This window comes from Aegilops tauschii, chromosome 1, assembly GCF_002575655.3.
Source record: "Aegilops tauschii subsp. strangulata cultivar AL8/78 chromosome 1, Aet v6.0, whole genome shotgun sequence".
NCBI lineage: Eukaryota > Viridiplantae > Streptophyta > Magnoliopsida > Poales > Poaceae > Aegilops > Aegilops tauschii.
This window is the reverse complement of record NC_053035.3, coordinates 106,597,902-106,614,515: the sequence shown is the minus strand read 5'-3', so window position 1 is coordinate 106,614,515 and position 16,614 is coordinate 106,597,902. Positions and strand designations below refer to the sequence as shown.

At 46.9% G+C, this 16,614-nt stretch overlaps 2 protein-coding genes across 3 annotated transcripts; both read left to right on the top strand.

The window, feature by feature from the left end:
- Positions 1-2,806: 2,806 nt before the first annotated feature.
- LOC109767658 (dihydrolipoyl dehydrogenase 1, chloroplastic) lies at positions 2,807-8,618 on the top strand. 2 transcript variants are annotated; one of them, XM_020326393.4, is made up of 15 exons: positions 2,807-3,286; positions 3,752-3,898; positions 4,370-4,504; positions 5,153-5,270; positions 5,733-5,857; positions 6,237-6,362; positions 6,472-6,552; positions 6,849-6,911; positions 6,991-7,065; positions 7,147-7,225; positions 7,321-7,421; positions 7,602-7,715; positions 7,839-7,952; positions 8,040-8,111; positions 8,203-8,618. In XM_020326393.4, the coding sequence occupies exons 1-15, from the start codon at positions 2,984-2,986 to the stop codon at positions 8,248-8,250; spliced, it is 1,701 nt and encodes a 566-aa protein (XP_020181982.1). In that variant the 5' UTR covers positions 2,807-2,983; the 3' UTR covers positions 8,251-8,618. The 2 variants fall into 2 exon arrangements, with proteins under 2 accessions (XP_020181982.1, XP_040255602.1); XM_040399668.3 differs by having other exon boundaries at positions 2,846-3,286; positions 8,240-8,618.
- Positions 8,619-11,224: 2,606 nt separating this feature from the next.
- Positions 11,225-16,143, top strand: LOC109767657 (tubulin gamma-2 chain). Its single transcript, XM_020326392.3, has 12 exons — positions 11,225-11,602; positions 12,420-12,620; positions 12,796-12,907; positions 13,064-13,464; positions 13,643-13,696; positions 13,778-13,882; positions 14,226-14,300; positions 14,375-14,419; positions 14,530-14,658; positions 14,996-15,100; positions 15,178-15,239; positions 15,747-16,143. The coding sequence occupies exons 1-11, from the start codon at positions 11,474-11,476 to the stop codon at positions 15,229-15,231; spliced, it is 1,410 nt and encodes a 469-aa protein (XP_020181981.1). The 5' UTR covers positions 11,225-11,473; the 3' UTR covers positions 15,232-15,239; positions 15,747-16,143.
- The last annotated feature ends 471 nt before the right edge of the window (positions 16,144-16,614 follow it).

Sequence of the window (16,614 nt, the reverse complement as noted above, 5' to 3'; positions counted from 1 at the left end):
CGTCGACACTTGTTCTTCGGTTAGACAGATGGTTCGTATGTTCAACATGTATCGCCGGGACAACAACGACCAAGAGTTCAAGTTCCTTCACGTGTTCTCCCGGATCGAGTCGTGCAAGAAGTGGAGGGAGGTCTGGCTCACCCTCGCCAAGGCCAAGGAGATGTACAAGCAGGACGCGCCGCCGCTGGGTGGCGGATGGGGGCCCTGATGGCAACAAAAGAGCCAAGACGGCGAGGGACGCAACATCGGCTGCCGAGCGGCTGCAATCATCGATCGAGCAGTGCATCGCCGACGCCAAGAATAACGTCGCAAAGAGGGAGGAGAAATCCTACGCGCGGTAGTCGGCGTTGATGACGAAGCAGGAAACGTGAAGCTCGACCTTCTTAGGACCAACGTCGCCACGAAGAAGAGGAACACTGACATGGCGTTCTTGATGGGGGCGGACGTGTTGACGATGGACGAGCTGGTCAAGGCGTGGTACCTGGCGGAGTGCGGCCTCATCTTGAACCAGATGCCTTCGACCACCGCGCCTACGCCCATGCCGACCCCAACGCCGACGCCTAGCCCTAGCGATGAAGCCCCGCCGACGCCGAGCACAGAAGCCACGTCGACGCCGACCAGCCCGACCACAGAAGCCACACCGACGCCGGCCGGTCCCACGCCAGAGGAGCCCGTCGTTTGATGCATTCCTTTGTCTACGCGTCCTTCCTTTGAACGCCAAACTTTCGTGTATGTTTGATCGTCGAACTGTGGCATGGTGATCGCCGAACTGTGGCATGATGATCGCCGAACTTGTGGCGTTTTTTTGGCAGCGGGAAAGACAAGTTTGAATTTATGTGCGTCTTGGGGCCGAAACCTGGGGGCGCGGCTGGGAACTAGGTCGCCCACAGGGTGAAAAAATCGCCGACGCATAGGCCAAAACGCAATCGCCGGGTGCGCTGGGAGGCCGAATGAGTGGAGATGCTCTAAGGCCAACTCTAGCGCGCGACCCCATCCCGTCCGGTTGGGGCAAAACGGACAAACCAGACGGCCCAGCACGCGACAGCCTGGACCCATCTTGTCCGTTTTGTGTCCGGCCCGACCCATTTCGAGCGCAAACATGCGCCCGGTTTGGGTCCAAACGGACAGCAAACGGACGCGCCGTTCGTTCACGTCGGGCCGCGTGGCAGGTGACCACCTACCTCCCACTGGCCAACATAAATGCGCACGCGCGATGGGCCCCACCTGTCATCCGCCCAGGCGAACGGGCGCCGTCCTTCTTAAATGGGAAGCCGTGGACCGGTCGCAGTCCACACTCCCCACTCCAGCCCGCGCCACCTCCTCGAAACCCGACACTCCCCAAACCCTAGCTCTCCCTCTCCCCATCCTCGATCTCGTCGGCCGACCGCCACACAACCATGGGGTGGTGGAACACCGGCCGCAAGGGGGCGCACGACCACGAGGCTGGCTCGTCCTCGGGCCGCCGCCGCGGCGGCGTCAAAAATGAGGCCGCCTCACCACCACGACATGCCCCACGGAGGCCCCCCCGCGCCGCCCGCATTCTCCATAGCCCCTACGGCTGCCGACGAGCACGACCACCACTACATCCACGCAGATGTTTGCTATCGTTATTGGGAGACGAGGACGCCGCTCCCCTGGAGCGACGTTCACCTTCCCAATAACTGGCATCTCTCCGCCGACCGGGTGCCGATCCCGACGAGCGGCCGAGCGCGCCGCGAGGAGATCGAACGCCGCCACCGCCTCCTGCCAGACAACCTCTACTACGACCCCAGGTACGTTGTCGACTCCGACCTCTGGGGCATGTGGTTCCGGGACGAGCACGACACGCGGCGCGCCTCCTTGTTCGCTGACACCTCGTCGGGGCCGCGGCGGCCAGGTGAGCGCCGCACGCGCGCTTCGAGCCCTCCCCAACTGCGCGGGCGTAGGATGGTGCGCGGCATCACGCCGCGCCGTCGCCGTCACCCTCTCCGTCGCCACCACCTCCTCCTCTCATGACAGAGGAGGAGGAGGCCCGGCTCCTTCAACGTGTCATGGAAGACTCCATGAACACGCACGACGAGCGCCAGTGGGAGGGCCTGGAGACCATGATGGCCCTCTCTGCCATGGAGCTGGTCGTGCACGGCTCCGGGCATGGCCGACGACGTGGGGGGCGTGAACTCGTGCCCCACGCCGCCGCGGTCACCGGAGCGCGAGGCGTCGCCACGGGAGGAGGTGGTGCAGGCACCTCCCGCCTTCCAGCAAGCTCCCGTGTACCAGGCACCGCCGTCCCACCTCTGGACGCCGCCGGCCTACGTCGACCTCGTCAGCGATGACGACGACAACGACGGCCACTGAGAAGACGGCGACGACCATGACATCGACGGGCACGGCAGGAGCGCGCGGTCGGCTTTTTTGTTTTGTTTTTTATGTTAATTATGTCTATGTGAACTATGGAACAAGGCCGTTTTGTGGCCGTGATGTTTAATTATGTTTTATGTTTTTATGTTTGCGTTTATTTTATTTTTTTCGCCATTTTATTCTAGTTTTTGCTTTTTTAATCACGTTCACCCCGACATTATTTGAGGTGCCGCCGCGCGTTAGGCGCACCGACAACCCAACGGCTCCAAGTAGACATGAACGACCCATTGCCGTCCCAAACGGACGAAAACATGCTAAAACGGACATTTTGGGGTCGAGTTGGCCTAACATCACCGGTGTTGCGATAGAGGAGGACCGCATCGAACGGCTATGGAGAGTGCCTTATTTTTCTTGTCAAACATTTGACCCGCCGTAACTACCTACACTGACGTGTGGACCCGACCTCACAGCGCCGTCTTCTTTTCCTCCGCCTCCTCCCCGCTTCGAATCCTCCGCCCCTCGCGTAAACCCCCAAGGCCAGCATAGCCACACTCCACTCTCGCCATCTCCGCCCGCGCTTGCCCCGCTCCCCTTCATACCACACACGCCCCGAGCGCGAGCCTCCTAGCCAGCCTCTCGCCTCGCCATGCACTCCATCTCCATCTCCGCCTCGGCCTCCGCCTCGGCGATCGCCAGCGGAGGCGCCAGATCCAAGGCGGCGGCGGGGCGCCGGCCCGGCGAGATCCGGTTCTGCGGGCTCCGGGGCGATGCTCTCGCGTGCGCCTCGCTGCGGGCCTCGCACGCCGCGGCGGCCACCAGGCGCGCGGTGCTGAGGGCGGCTGCGTCGGCGAACGGCGCGGCGGGGAGCGGCGACGGGTTCGATTACGACCTCGTAATCATCGGAGCTGGCGTCGGTGGGCACGGCGCTGCGCTCCACGCCGTGGAGGAGGTCAGTGCTGCTTCTCCTTGTGTTCATGATTTTCTGTCAACTCTTCAGAGTTAAAACCACGTTACTCTTCATACCGTGCTAAAACTCACATTTAATTTGCGAGCTTCGATTAGCAACCGGTGCTGGAGCTGGGAATTCTGTTTAAATATAGTGAATTGATGTCTATGTTTTTGCTTGAGGATTTCATGCAGTATCTGCAGGGTTCCTCGTGATCTGTTAAATCCAGTTCTCTTTGGACTGGATGTTGACCTGTTGGCAGTGTAATTGGATTGTTGAAGTTAGTCTGCCTTCTCCACATTTGGTGATATAACCGAGAAATAGAACTATGCCCACCTTTTTGTTCTGAACTTCAATTCCTTCTATAACATACAAGCAAAGAAGCTTACAGAATTATAAGTATGTCTGACATTGCTTCGATCACTATTTCTCATTTCTTCATGTTTATATGTTGTCCAATTGGTGCAGGGGTTGAAAACCGCCATTATCGAGGGAGATGTTGTGGGTGGGACCTGTGTGAACAGGGGCTGTGTTCCGTCCAAAGCACTTCTTGCTGTCAGTGGTCGGATGAGAGAGCTTCATGATGAACATCACATGAAGTCCCTGGGTCTGCAGGTATAACTGGATGCAATGATGATGGGTTGAGAACAGGTCATAGAATGTGTTACGACTATACATGCATATTGCTAAATGCTAAGCATCAGGAGTCTTTGAGTAGGTTCACAAAGTCAACAATTCAACAGTAAGCATAGGAAGATAAACAGTTTGAGTTTCAGCATGCCTGTTTAACACTTATCTCATGGAGTGTATATAACCTTGATAACTATTTCTAAGAAATTACCCATGTCAATTCTATTAATCTTCCCTTATTTGTTCTTCACAATGCTTTGAGTTTTCTATATGTTTATGTTGCCCTTTATCATGTGAGTTGTCCTAAATTTACTAGTATATTTTACCAGAAGTATGCTCTGTCCTTACAAGTTACAGCCATTACCTGTCGGCATGTGCTGCCTTTTCATTCTTCCATGTTACATCATTTGTCCTGCACAATCAATTAATCGTTGAACATATTCTGCCTTATATTAGGTTTCTTCAACTGGATATGACAGACAAGCTGTTGCTGATCATGCAAATAATCTTGCCTCCAAAATCAGAAGTAACTTGACTAATTCAATGAAGGCTATGGGAGTGGATATATTAACTGGATTTGGCAAAATTGTGGTATGTCCTCTGTAAATCATTTACTTGCTGCGTGTACAGTTAGAAGTTTTTTAATTGCATACAAATTCTATCAACCTTTGTAAGCTAACACTTTCCGAAGAATTATATATGCTAAAGTTTTTTGATTGCATATCCTACAAACAGGCCTGACATAAAAGGTTGATGACTGTATCTGGAAACGTATTTGCATGTCTCATGCATGCTTGTTGATTTCGCCAAACTTTGCATTGATTGCTGAAGGAAAGCCAAGTTCTAGCTAGTTTTGGAGCCACTGAATGTCCGAGATAGGCATATATAATGACTGCAAGCCGCAACTGCTTGATTCAACCAGTTGGGTTATAAATTATATAGCATGATCTATTGTTTATGGTGATAGCATGGAATATGTGTGGCTCTGTTTATGGTGATAGCATGGACAGGGGTGCATGGAAGTTAGATATCCACGTACCAGAACCATAACTAGGTTTCGAAATCGTATGGGTTTCATTTCAACTCTAGCCTACCACAACATGTTTGGGATTGAATGGGTTTCTTGTTGTTGTATGTTTACAGCCCTACCATGCAGGAATTGTCATAGAATAGTGCATGCATTCGAACCATCAGAATTTCGTTTATTGATTTACTTATTTCCATCCATGATGTGATCAGGGAAAGCAAAAGGTACGATACGGAAAAGTTGGTTTTCCAGAAAAAGAAATCACTGCAAAGAACATCATCATTGCCACTGGATCAGTTCCTTTTGTTCCCAAGGGCATAGAAATTGACGGTAAGTGCTGATTCTTCTCTTGATGGATCATTCTTCTAGATTAATTACACTACCTATTTGATATTCAGAATCTTTTTCCATACTTATTGTATTCATTAAAAATTTCGTTTGAACTCCAACCTGCAAATTAAGAACAGAAAACAGACATGCAAGCTATTCTAATAATGTAGTACAATGACCATTTTTCATATACACTTAAATACTATTTAGCTGTGGTAGCTTATGTTGATGCAGTTTTTCCTTTTTAAATTTTTTGTGATGTTCCAATTGTCCTGGAGTTTAGTTCAAGTGGAGTACATTTTGTTTCTCTAAGTGATACGAAGGAAGATATAATACAAAAAAAATTGTAACCATTTCCAACAATTGTCGACTCCATTGCACGAATCTTGACACTTATTGCTAGCGCTTGTATTGATTATCATTTCTTATTTTATTTCTCTAATACTGTTTGTTATTGTGCAGGCAAGACTGTATTTACTAGTGATCATGCATTAAAACTTGAATCCGTTCCGGACTGGATAGCTATTGTTGGAAGTGGTTATATTGGACTTGAATTCAGCGATGTGTACACAGCTCTAGGAAGCGAGGTAACTGAAAGTTCTTGCTGTCAACAAATTTGAAAGAGTGGATTTAATCATGTTTTAGGAATATCTGTGTTTATCTGATAGTGTTCCCATGCAGTCACTTCAATGCAGAAACATGATTACTGGTTACATGATTACTTGCAAAAGATTCCTATCATTTGCATCTTTATTTCTTGGATCAGTGGATCTGTTACACCTTCTGCTTTGCATATGTTATTATTATTTTACCGGCATGCAGATACTCACACATATTCGACTTCAGAAAGTGCTTGAGGATTCTGTTAGATATTGTAGCAAAATGTTTGGACCAAATGCTGCTTACAGGTGTATGCTGATTATATTGTAATGTATGGCCTAAAGTTACACAATTTTGATCGAGCAGGTTACCTTTGTTGAAGCTCTTGACCAGCTGATGCCTGGTTTTGATCCTGAAATCGCAAAATTGGCCCAGAGAGTCCTTATCAATACAAGGAAAATTGACTATCACACTGGTGTTTTTGCAAGCAAGGTTGATTTCATCATCCACTCTTAACTTTTCTCACACAGTAGAATCTTTAGATAAAATAGATTCATCATCCATCATATGTATATTGAATTGTTGATGCATTTGCCTCAAGATTACTCCGGCAAAGGATGGAAAGCCTGTGTTGATTGAGCTCATTGATGCCAAAACGAAGGAACACAAAGAAACCCTTGAGGTAAATTACGTTTTAAATATATTTTTGTTCTTTTACGCAGGTGTTACAATTGCAGTTCTGCTGGCTATGTTTCTACTAGGGTACAACACATGCACACTTTGATTATTTCTATCATCTTGTGATGGATGATTTAATCGAGTAAATTTTTGCTACATATCTTCCACTCCACACTTGCCAATATATCAACTATTTATGACCATTCTTGCTTAGCTCATTCATGTAAGTAGGAAATATAAACAACATATTTGCTGCACTTTGACAATGGCTTTTATGTGAGCGGAAATTTGTGTGTGTAGGTGGACGCAGCCCTTATAGCCACTGGAAGAGCACCATTCACCAGCGGGCTTGGCTTGGAAAATGTGAGTACTTGAAAGTGTAGCTATCAGAAGAAAATGCTGCAGTTTTATTAGCCGTGGATATAATTTGTTTTTTCTTCAGATTAATGTTGTTACACAGCGTGGTTTTATTCCTGTTGATGAGCGGATGCAAGTCACGGATGCTGATGGCAATGTGGTATGTTGCATAAACAAATTGTTACACTGGGCAATTGTTTCCCAATGGCCCGTTTGGATATTAACATATGATATGTTGTAGGTACCGAATTTATTTTGCATTGGAGATGCGAATGGTAAACTCATGCTTGCCCATGCTGCCAGTGCACAGGGAATCTCAGGTACTTCCGAAGTTGTTGATACATGCATTTGTGTTGTTGCTCCTATGAGTGCTGGTTGCTATAGTTGTGTAATGTGTAATTCTATGAATATGTAGTCGTTGAGCAAATCTCTGGGAGGGACCACATTCTAAACCATTTAAGCATCCCAGCCGCTTGTTTCACTCATCCAGAAATCAGTATGGTTGGGCTGACAGAGGTAAGTCGAGGATCTTAACTCCTTGTTCTGTGTTGTTCATGCATTTTCCATCTGTACTAAAAAAACATTTTTAATATATTTTCTTTAAAACTAATTTAATGCATTCTGTTACTGCACTTGATATGTACCATATCTCGAAAAGAGAAAAACACTTGACTGGGTGTGTTGAATATGTTGCAGCCGCAAGCCAGAGAAAAGGCTGATAACGAAGGATTTGAGGTCAGTGTTGTTAAGACCAGCTTTAAGGCCAACACGAAAGCTTTGGCAGAAAATGAAGGCGATGGAATTGCTAAGGTGATTCTGTTTTAACATAAAGTTTTCTACTTGTTGCATTGTTTTCAGACCTTGCTCTAGGGGATCACAGTTTTGCATCCACTGTCATATTTTGAGTTTGACAATGTTTGTCCCTCTTTGCAGATGATCTACCGACCTGACACGGGAGAAATTCTTGGTGTTCACATCTTGGGTTTGCATGCTGCTGACCTCATCCACGAGGCATCAAATGCCATTGCCCTAGGAACTCGTTTACAAGTGAGTATAGCTGATATTTTTTTCTTTACTCCCCTCCATTGCCTAGCAGTTTAGTTTATAGTAACACAATGGCCTCCGCCATTGCAGGAACTTAAGCTTGCTGTTCATGCACACCCAACGTTATCCGAAGTCCTTGACGAACTCTTCAAAGCGGCCAAGGTACAGATCGATGTGTTAACTATTCAGCCGCTTAGAAAAATTCTCAGGCATGACTCTGAACAGCTGTAAGCCATGCTTTCTTTCCCAACAGGTTAATTCAGGTGTCTCTCATTCTGTAAATGAACCAGTTGCAGCCTAAAGACGGGCAGGAGCGTGAGCCAAATCATCCACCCCAGCCGCTCTTGAAGGTCCTTAGTTTCATCACGAGCCTGCTGTCTTCCCCGCAACGAGATCGGCAACCCTAGCCATACAAGGAGCTTTTGCAGCCTGCTGGTGCCACATCATGGTACCCAGGGAAAAAATAGTTACACATTTTGTAGCGTGTTCAGATATTATTAGTCATGGGGTGGTGATTTGGTTCTTGTTGCCTTCATTTCTTTGTTGTTTCACCTATTGAGTGTAAGTCTAGCCAGGGTTGTTCAAATAATCGGCGTTCTCGCCGCAATGTATTTTTAAGACTGCTCAATTGATGTCTGAAAAGAAGTTTGCAGGTTGAAGGACTCGAAACTCTGCTGTCTTAAGTACCGCCATATATACTCTAGTTTTTTGGATGCAGATTTGGTGCAAGTTGTCGTGCCATAAGTACCAAAATCTTCGAAAAATATTCATTGATTACAAAAAATATAGTTATAACACGTGGACTTGATTTTGTAAAACATAGTAATTACTAATATTTACTTTAAAGAAACACACCGTAAGCTGTCCATAATTGATTTACTTGCACAAATACTCCCTCTGTCTTAGTACAAAGTTGTACACTAAGCTTGAGACAATTATTTTAGGACGGAGGGAGTATATATTTATCTTAAATTAAAATGACAAGCACGATAAATGTTATTACACCAAGAAAAGAAGTTATAAAAACACAAAAGAGGCTTTTGTAAGTATCGCCCATTCCTCAATAGAAGTTTCTTTATAGAGGGGACGACCCAGTTTTATAGGATAAAAATAAAGCGAGGCAATGCAATCATTTATCCCAACAATGCGACCATTTTATCCCGATCTATTCTTCAGCTCAGCCGGCTAAGTGTTTCTTTAACATAGTCGACCTCAGTCTCAAATGTCGTTGAAATGTGCGGCAGAGCTGCCAATTACACGACAACAATGACATTTTTTTTCTGAAACAAGGCAAAAGATTTGCCATTTTTATTGATTAAGAAGAAGAGAGTTGTTCGGTTAATTAGAGGAAAACCGGACGAAAACCTAAATTACAAACCCTACAAAGGGCACACACGAACGACCTGGCTACCAACAAAATCACGACACAACCGTCGAGAGGTAGCACCGAACAACAAAGCAACGCCAAATAGTCGACCGCAACGTCGAGAACATGGCAGCTCCGATTTTGCCGACGAGCATCACAGGAGAAAGCTACAAGCCTCGCACCGACCTAGTCCAGCGCAACACCCGAAGAGCACCGCTCGTTGAAAACCGCCCTAAGGATCATGACTTTCGCCCAAAGATCTTGACCCGAGAGTGAAGGATGCCCAAATCACCTCGACGCCGCCTCCAAGGAAGAAAGCGACGCCCACGGGCGCCGCCGCCGCCGGCCAGCAAGAACCGGCCAAGCTTTCGCTCGGATCATCGACACCACCACTCTCACGCAAGCAACTCCACTGACCCGCACACCCCTGCACAACCACAGCGCCATGACCGTGCAGGGACCACCACCACGCCTTGCTGTCGAGTCAACCACGGCAAACCACCAGCACGAAGACTGATGCACGTCCTCCGGGCAGGGAAGGGCAGACTGCCACCCCGCATCCTCCCGCCGGCCAGATCTGGTGATCCAAAGACCACGCAGCACGCAGACGCCACAGCCCGAGCCGCCGGAGCTGTGACCTGCCGAAGAACCGCCGTCGCCGAGCTGCCTAGACAGGCAGGACGAGCCTCCCACCACCAGCACACCGCGGCCGCTGCATCGCCCGCGCGAACTCCACAACCGCCGACACGCCAACCACCTTCCCGGGCCGCCGCCCCGGATGCCAGCCCTCGATGCCCGCCAGCGCTCACAGCTCCACCATGGAGCCGCCAAGCACCACGTCGTCGATGCACGCCGCCCGCCGCAGCCCCTCGCCGGTGCCAACAACCCCTCCATGAAGCCGCCGAGCACCGGCCCGCCGACGCGTCGCGCGCCACTCCGCCGCAGCCACCGAGGGCGGATAAGCCAGATCCGGCCAAGCCCGGCCAGGATCCAGCCGCTCCCCGCGCGAACGCCGTCCCCGCAACCCCGCCAGCCGCCCGCGCCGCCGGGAAGATGCAGCCGCCGCGCGCGCTACGCTGCGGAAGAGGAGAAAACATCCCGCCGCCACCCTCCCTGGGGCACGCGCGGGCTTCGCGGCGGCCCCTCCGGCGGCGGCGATGCAGAGGAGTGGGGGGAGGAGAGCTTTGTGGCGGCGGCGCTAGGTTCCCCCGTGTCGCCCGAGCTAGGTGACGCGGGGGCGTTGAGATTGAGACGCGGGCGCGAGTATTTGTTTAGTTATTCTAGATTCATACAACAATGACATTGGCACGGCCTATGAATGAGACCTCGCCAAAGTGGTTGTGGTAACCATGCTAAACAAATGCCAATTACATGACAAACAATGACACTGGCATGCCCTATGAATAAGACCTCGCCAAAGTGGTTGTGGTAACCATGCTAAACAAACGACGACATGAGAACAACAAACATTGGTGGCTGAGGAATGAGACTTCGTCGATGTAGCGGGTAGGGGTTAATGCTAGTAGGCCACTGGTGGCAGGGAACGAACCCTGGACCCTGATGTTAGGGGGATGAGCACTGCGGCACTATGATCGACAGTGGCAGGGGCTTGATCAAGGTAGACGGTGATGCCATGCGGTAGCAATGCTGCTCGCGGACAAAGAAGACCACCCGTTGAGTGGGGTAGGAGGAAGATGATGACCATTGGATCCAGATCCATAGGACCAGGAAAATTGACTTTTTGATTATAACGAAGAAAAATAGGTATATTAATTGATATCCACCTTTCCCATTATACTCTGGCGAAAAAATCCCAGGAATCCGGCGCACCTGAAAATTCGAAATTTGCGCGCATTCTCGCATTTTGTTCCACTTCCACCCCCCAAACCCCGTCTCCCCTTCCTGTTTCTCCGTCTCGTCACCTCCCGCTTCCACCCCCCACCACACCACGCCACTTCCCTCCAGCGCCTCCACTCCACGGCACTCGCAGTTGGTGGACGGCTCAGCCAGCCCTTGCGCCCAAACGAAGCAACCCCAAAACCCTAGGCCGCCGCCGCCGCCGCCGGCCGAGCCCCACGTCTCCCTCCGCCCCCGCCCTCCCCCGCGGTAACCCTAGCCGTAGCATCCGCCGCCGCCGGAGCAGGAGGAGGACGACGAAATGCCGCGCGAGATCATCACGATACAGGTGGGGCAATGCGGGAACCAGATCGGGATGGAGTTCTGGAAGCAGCTCTGCCTCGAGCACGGCATCGGCAAGGACGGACTCCTCGAGGACTTCGCCACGCAGGTCCGCCCCCGCCCTCGCGCTCGCCGCACGCCTTCTTCTTATTCTCCCCCTCTCTCGTCTCCCGATCCGGCTGCCCGACGCTATTGCTCGTTCGGTGGTGGCCGTTTTCCGCGGCCAATTGCTGCGGTTCAGCGAGCGCCGCGGCGTGTTCGATCTGTTCCTCGTTGCGGCACGGTGTTTTTAGCCTTTTATTATGGGTTTCAGGGTTTAGTGAAATGGCGAACCTGGTAGGCCTGTAACTTCAATGCTAGTATAATTGAACAATCTCACCCGAAAAGGTGAACCTTAATAGATTTCAGTCGACACAATAGCTTCTGTTAGTTTTGATTTGGAGTTTAATAGTCGTTTCTGAAGGGAGTTTTGTTATTCATGAATTAGGCACAGTGCCAAAATGCATGTTTATAGGATTAAATGCAGGGTGTCTTCAGTAACAAGAAAGCGTTTGGTACATATGAGTGTACATATAAGTCATGCTAAACCCAACTGGTACAGCATCTGAGAACCTTGAGAAATACTTTGGTGAGAGTGCGTCTTGATTATGCCAGAAAGTGAACCATGTATCCGAGTGTTTCGCTACTTATGCTTTCGTTTAAAATTAGTGGGTGCACCATCTGTTGTTTCCATTTATAGAGCCTATGCTGGTAGCTGGGTTAGCACGAGGGTCATATAGATGCTTGATTATGCCAGAGTGAACCTGGTATCCAAGTACTTCTGTTTTTGTACAAAATCAATGGATGCATCATCTGTTGTTTCCATGTATCTTGCCTATGCTTGTAGCTGGGTTAAGATGAGAGTCATAGAGATGTTTTCTCTGCAGGGAGGAGACAGGAAGGATGTTTTTTTCTACCAGGCGGATGATCAGCACTACATACCCAGGGCTCTTCTTATGGATCTAGAACCAAGAGTGATCAATGGAATACAGAACAGCGAGTACAAGAACCTATTCAACCACGAGAATATATATTTGTCTGAGCATGGTGGTGGTGCCGGAAACAATTGGGCTAGCGGATATCATCAGGTGCAGTTGCATCTCTGTGTCTTGGTTTTCATCCAGTAGACTTATAATTGTTACTATAAGCTTACCAAAGTTTACATGTTTTCTATTGTGTCATCCATAAGCCAATTGTGCATTTTGCATTTCAGATACCAGTAGACCTTTTAGATTAATGCTCTATCCTATTCTCAAATTTTAGGGCGAACAAGTCGTTGATGATATCATGGACATGGTAGATCGAGAAGCAGATGGAAGTGATAGCCTCGAGGGTTTTGTTTTATGCCACTCCATTGCTGGTGGAACTGGTTCAGGTAACTGGATCTCGTAGTTTGATTCCTCCCTTTCACTTTATCATTCCTTCTTAGTTCTTTGTTAATAGCTGTATTGCAAGAGTGTCTATCATGTTGTTCACTATACACTAGTATTTTGTTTAATTGTCTAATGCAGTCCATGTTGCCCTTGCTCAGGTATGGGTTCTTATGTGCTGGAGACCCTAAATGATCGATACAGTAAGAAGCTTGTACAGACATATAGTGTCTTTCCAAACCAGATGGAAACGAGTGATGTTGTTGTCCAACCATACAACTCCCTTTTAACTCTGAAGCGGCTGACACTGAATGCTGACTGTGTGGTTGTTCTTGACAATACGGCTCTTAACAGAATTGCCGTTGAACGTCTTCATTTAGCAAATCCTACTTTTGCACAAACAAACTCTTTGGTTTCCACTGTTATGTCTGCAAGCACAACCACCTTGAGGTATCCTGGATATATGAATAATGATCTGGCTGGCCTTCTCGCCTCCTTGATTCCTACTCCAAGGTGCCATTTTCTTATGACAGGTTATACTCCATTGACCGTTGAACGACAGGTAACTTTGCATCCCCAGTTGTTACACTTTGAATTTACATCTTCTGTACTTATTAACTTTCTAGTTGGCTTGACTGAAATTTAGGGCCAGTGTATTTGTGTCAGACTTGCTACATTTTTGTTTTCTGCCTTTTTGGTGACAAATGCTTGACCTGATTTGATTGTGTGTGCCACCGCAGGTTAACATGATACGCAAGACGACAGTATTAGATGTTATGAGACGACTTCTGCAGGTAATATTACCCCTGCCCCAGGTTGCTTTCTAATCTCCTTTGTCTTCATGAGTTTGAACCTTTATCTATTTTATCTTACAGACAAAGAACATAATGGTGTCATCTTACGCTCGTACCAAGGAAGCTAGTCAGGCTAAATACATCTCCATACTTAACATCATTCAAGGAGAGGTGGACCCAACACAGGTACAGTTCTGTCAAATGGATTTACTGGCGCAATGCTTATGTATGCCAACTTAATTATGATATTAACAATTGTGGCACTATGCATTCACATAAAACAGTCAAAAGGTAAAAATTTATGTCTTTGGCTTTGCACTGCACATTGCCTTGTTCATAGGAAGCAAACCCTGTCTGTCCATTTCAATATCAGAAGTTCCTGAAAAACATGTAGCACTGTAGGTTTTCATCATGATGTTTATTGACCAGTAGCAATTAACTGGAGCTTAGTGATGGTTTTTATGTATCCTGTTGATTTATCTATTCTTTGGTGCTTAACTTTGGTCATCTCATCATCTCATGTATGTAGGTCCATGAGAGCCTACAAAGGATACGTGAAAGGAAGCTTGTTAACTTCGTAGAGTGGGGACCTGCAAGCATTCAGGTGAGCACCCAACTAGAGCAAATTTCAGTTTAAATTCTTGACACTTCAATTTATGAGCATCTCAATTGCTACAGGTTGCATTGTCAAGAAAATCACCATATGTTCAAACCACCCACAGGGTAAAGTGATCTTTCTTTCTTGTGATGAACTGCAAAAATGTCTTACATTTGGGAACAGAGGGTGTATTTTTTTTAATGCTAGCATTCTAATAAACAATGTTTTGCCACAGGTTAGTGGTTTGATGTTAGCAAATCATACTAGCATCCGTCACTTATTCAGCAAATGTCTGGGGCAGTATGAAAAGCTGAGGAAAAAGCAAGCCTTTCTTGACAACTACAGGAAGTTCCCGATGTTTGCGGTAAGAACGCTATATTTCTTCATTTTTTCTTAGTTGTTTCGAATTTGTTTACTTTTAAGTTGGTATAAATGTTATAAGGCTTGTGGAATTTATAAATACTTTGCACCTGAAACTCTCGATGTTATTGTTCAAGATCAAAAGCCTGTTTTGATAACACAGAACAAAGACACTTTGCTAGCAGTTTTATGTAATGCTGACTGGAAATCGAAGCTATATTATTTTCCTCCAGTAACATAACCACCCACGTGATTTTCTTAGGACATACCCTGGAGTACTACATATTATTGTGTGAAGCTTATCCTTATATGCTGATCATCTGTCTGGCCACAATATGCAGGACAATGATCTCTCTGAATTTGATGAATCTCGAGAAATTATAGAGGGTCTGGTTGATGAATACAAGGCTTGCGAATCACCTGACTACATCAAATGGGGGATGGAGGTACTCTCGTACTCCATTTTTTATATATAATGTGTGTTCCATGATATGAGATGATGAGCTTTATGTAATGAAAACAGGACCTTGGAGATGCAAATGTTGCGGCCGCACTTGAGTCGAAGTTAGTTGTGTAAATACCAAGGTAATGTCTCAATATTGGGCACTGCAAAGCCCTAATGTAATTTGATATATGGGCATATTGACTTGAATTGCTACTCGAAACCTTGCTGAAAAGTTGGATCATTGTTCTCACATGACCTTGTTGAACAATTCCTACATTATTCGCAATCTCCTTTTATTTGGTAGAACGTCGTCGTGTGAAAATAGATCTATTCTGATCGTTGGCAGTGGCATTACTAAATCCTTTAACCCTAGTAATCATTAACCATGTTTTTATGTTTATCGTGTAAATAACAAAAGACACACCTTTTAAGTCATGACTCCTAAGATCCTCTTTTGTGAAGTTTTATAAGGTACCTTTCAGTATTGAATAACTCCAGAAATTTTCCAATTACCAAAAGCAGTTAGGTGACTAGTGTAGTAACACATTGGTCCACGATGAGCGAATCAAGGTTCATACTTGGAGTAGTTTTTATGTTTGACATTTGCTGCAGAAGTTTACTCGACTGAAAGAGCTTTCTACACGCAGGTCTCGCTGGTTATACAATGATGCGACTGTAGCTGTCAGATGGACATCATTCTGCTCAAGCTCAACCCCACCCCAACGTAGTGCTAGTGTGGTACGGAATTGGTTGACGCAGTTATCTGCTTTCTTAGACTTTTGCCTTTCTCCGTTAGTTCAGTGTGCCATGTATATTTTGGAATCCACTGCAATCGGGTCTTTATGCTGTTCTGTTTTGCGTGTACAATCTGTAGTGATGATGCTTTTGGTGCTGTGTGAGGTTTACAGGTTTTCTAAGTTATTGTGCCGACCTTTCTTTACTGGCGATATGACAGTTGCCAGAAATGTAATCTAGTCAGTTTGTATAAACAGCGCATGTCGTATTTTAAAATCTATGCTGTTTGCAGCTTCATTTCTTCTGACAGTTTTCACTTGTCTCCTAGGCAGCTTATGTATCTTGTCACTCTTTGATTCGTTTCCTGTCATACTACTGTTGAGTGTACGCCACCTCTGCCTCAGTGTCCATTGTGATAGTTTTGCAAGCACGTACCGTAGTAAACATGAAATTTTCAACGGCTGATGCAATACACATATAATATTGTGTCTGTACGTAAGATAAGGTAACCAACACTTCCTCCGTTCGCAAATATAAGTTGTTTTTGATATTTTAATATCAGAAATTTCTGCTCCTGGGAGCACGTGCTCCCTTTTAATATGAACTACCTGCATTGAAATGAGTGAACAAGCACACTAAAATGTGTCTATATATATATATGATTTAGGAAAAGTTTAAACATATTATATTTATGAAGGGTGGGAGTAAGAAGCAGCCACCTTTTTTTCCTGTAATGAAAATAATTGAACTTCGATGGCTAGAACACACATAATTCTCTCT

Bases quoted from the DNA above. Each gene is read 5' to 3' on its own strand.
- LOC109767658 (XM_040399668.3), top strand. From the start codon at position 2,984: ATGCACTCCATCTCCATCTCCGCCTCGGCCTCCGCCTCGGCGATCGCC. The intron at 4,505-5,152 runs GTATGTCCTCTG...TGATGTGATCAG, and splicing joins CTGGATTTGGCAAAATTGTG to GGAAAGCAAAAGGTACGATA. The intron at 6,912-6,990 runs GTGAGTACTTGA...TTTTTTCTTCAG, and splicing joins GCGGGCTTGGCTTGGAAAAT to ATTAATGTTGTTACACAGCG.
- LOC109767657 (XM_020326392.3), top strand. From the start codon at position 11,474: ATGCCGCGCGAGATCATCACGATACAGGTGGGGCAATGCGGGAACCAG. The intron at 12,908-13,063 runs GTAACTGGATCT...GCCCTTGCTCAG, and splicing joins TGCTGGTGGAACTGGTTCAG to GTATGGGTTCTTATGTGCTG. The intron at 13,697-13,777 runs GTAATATTACCC...TTTATCTTACAG, and splicing joins TTATGAGACGACTTCTGCAG to ACAAAGAACATAATGGTGTC.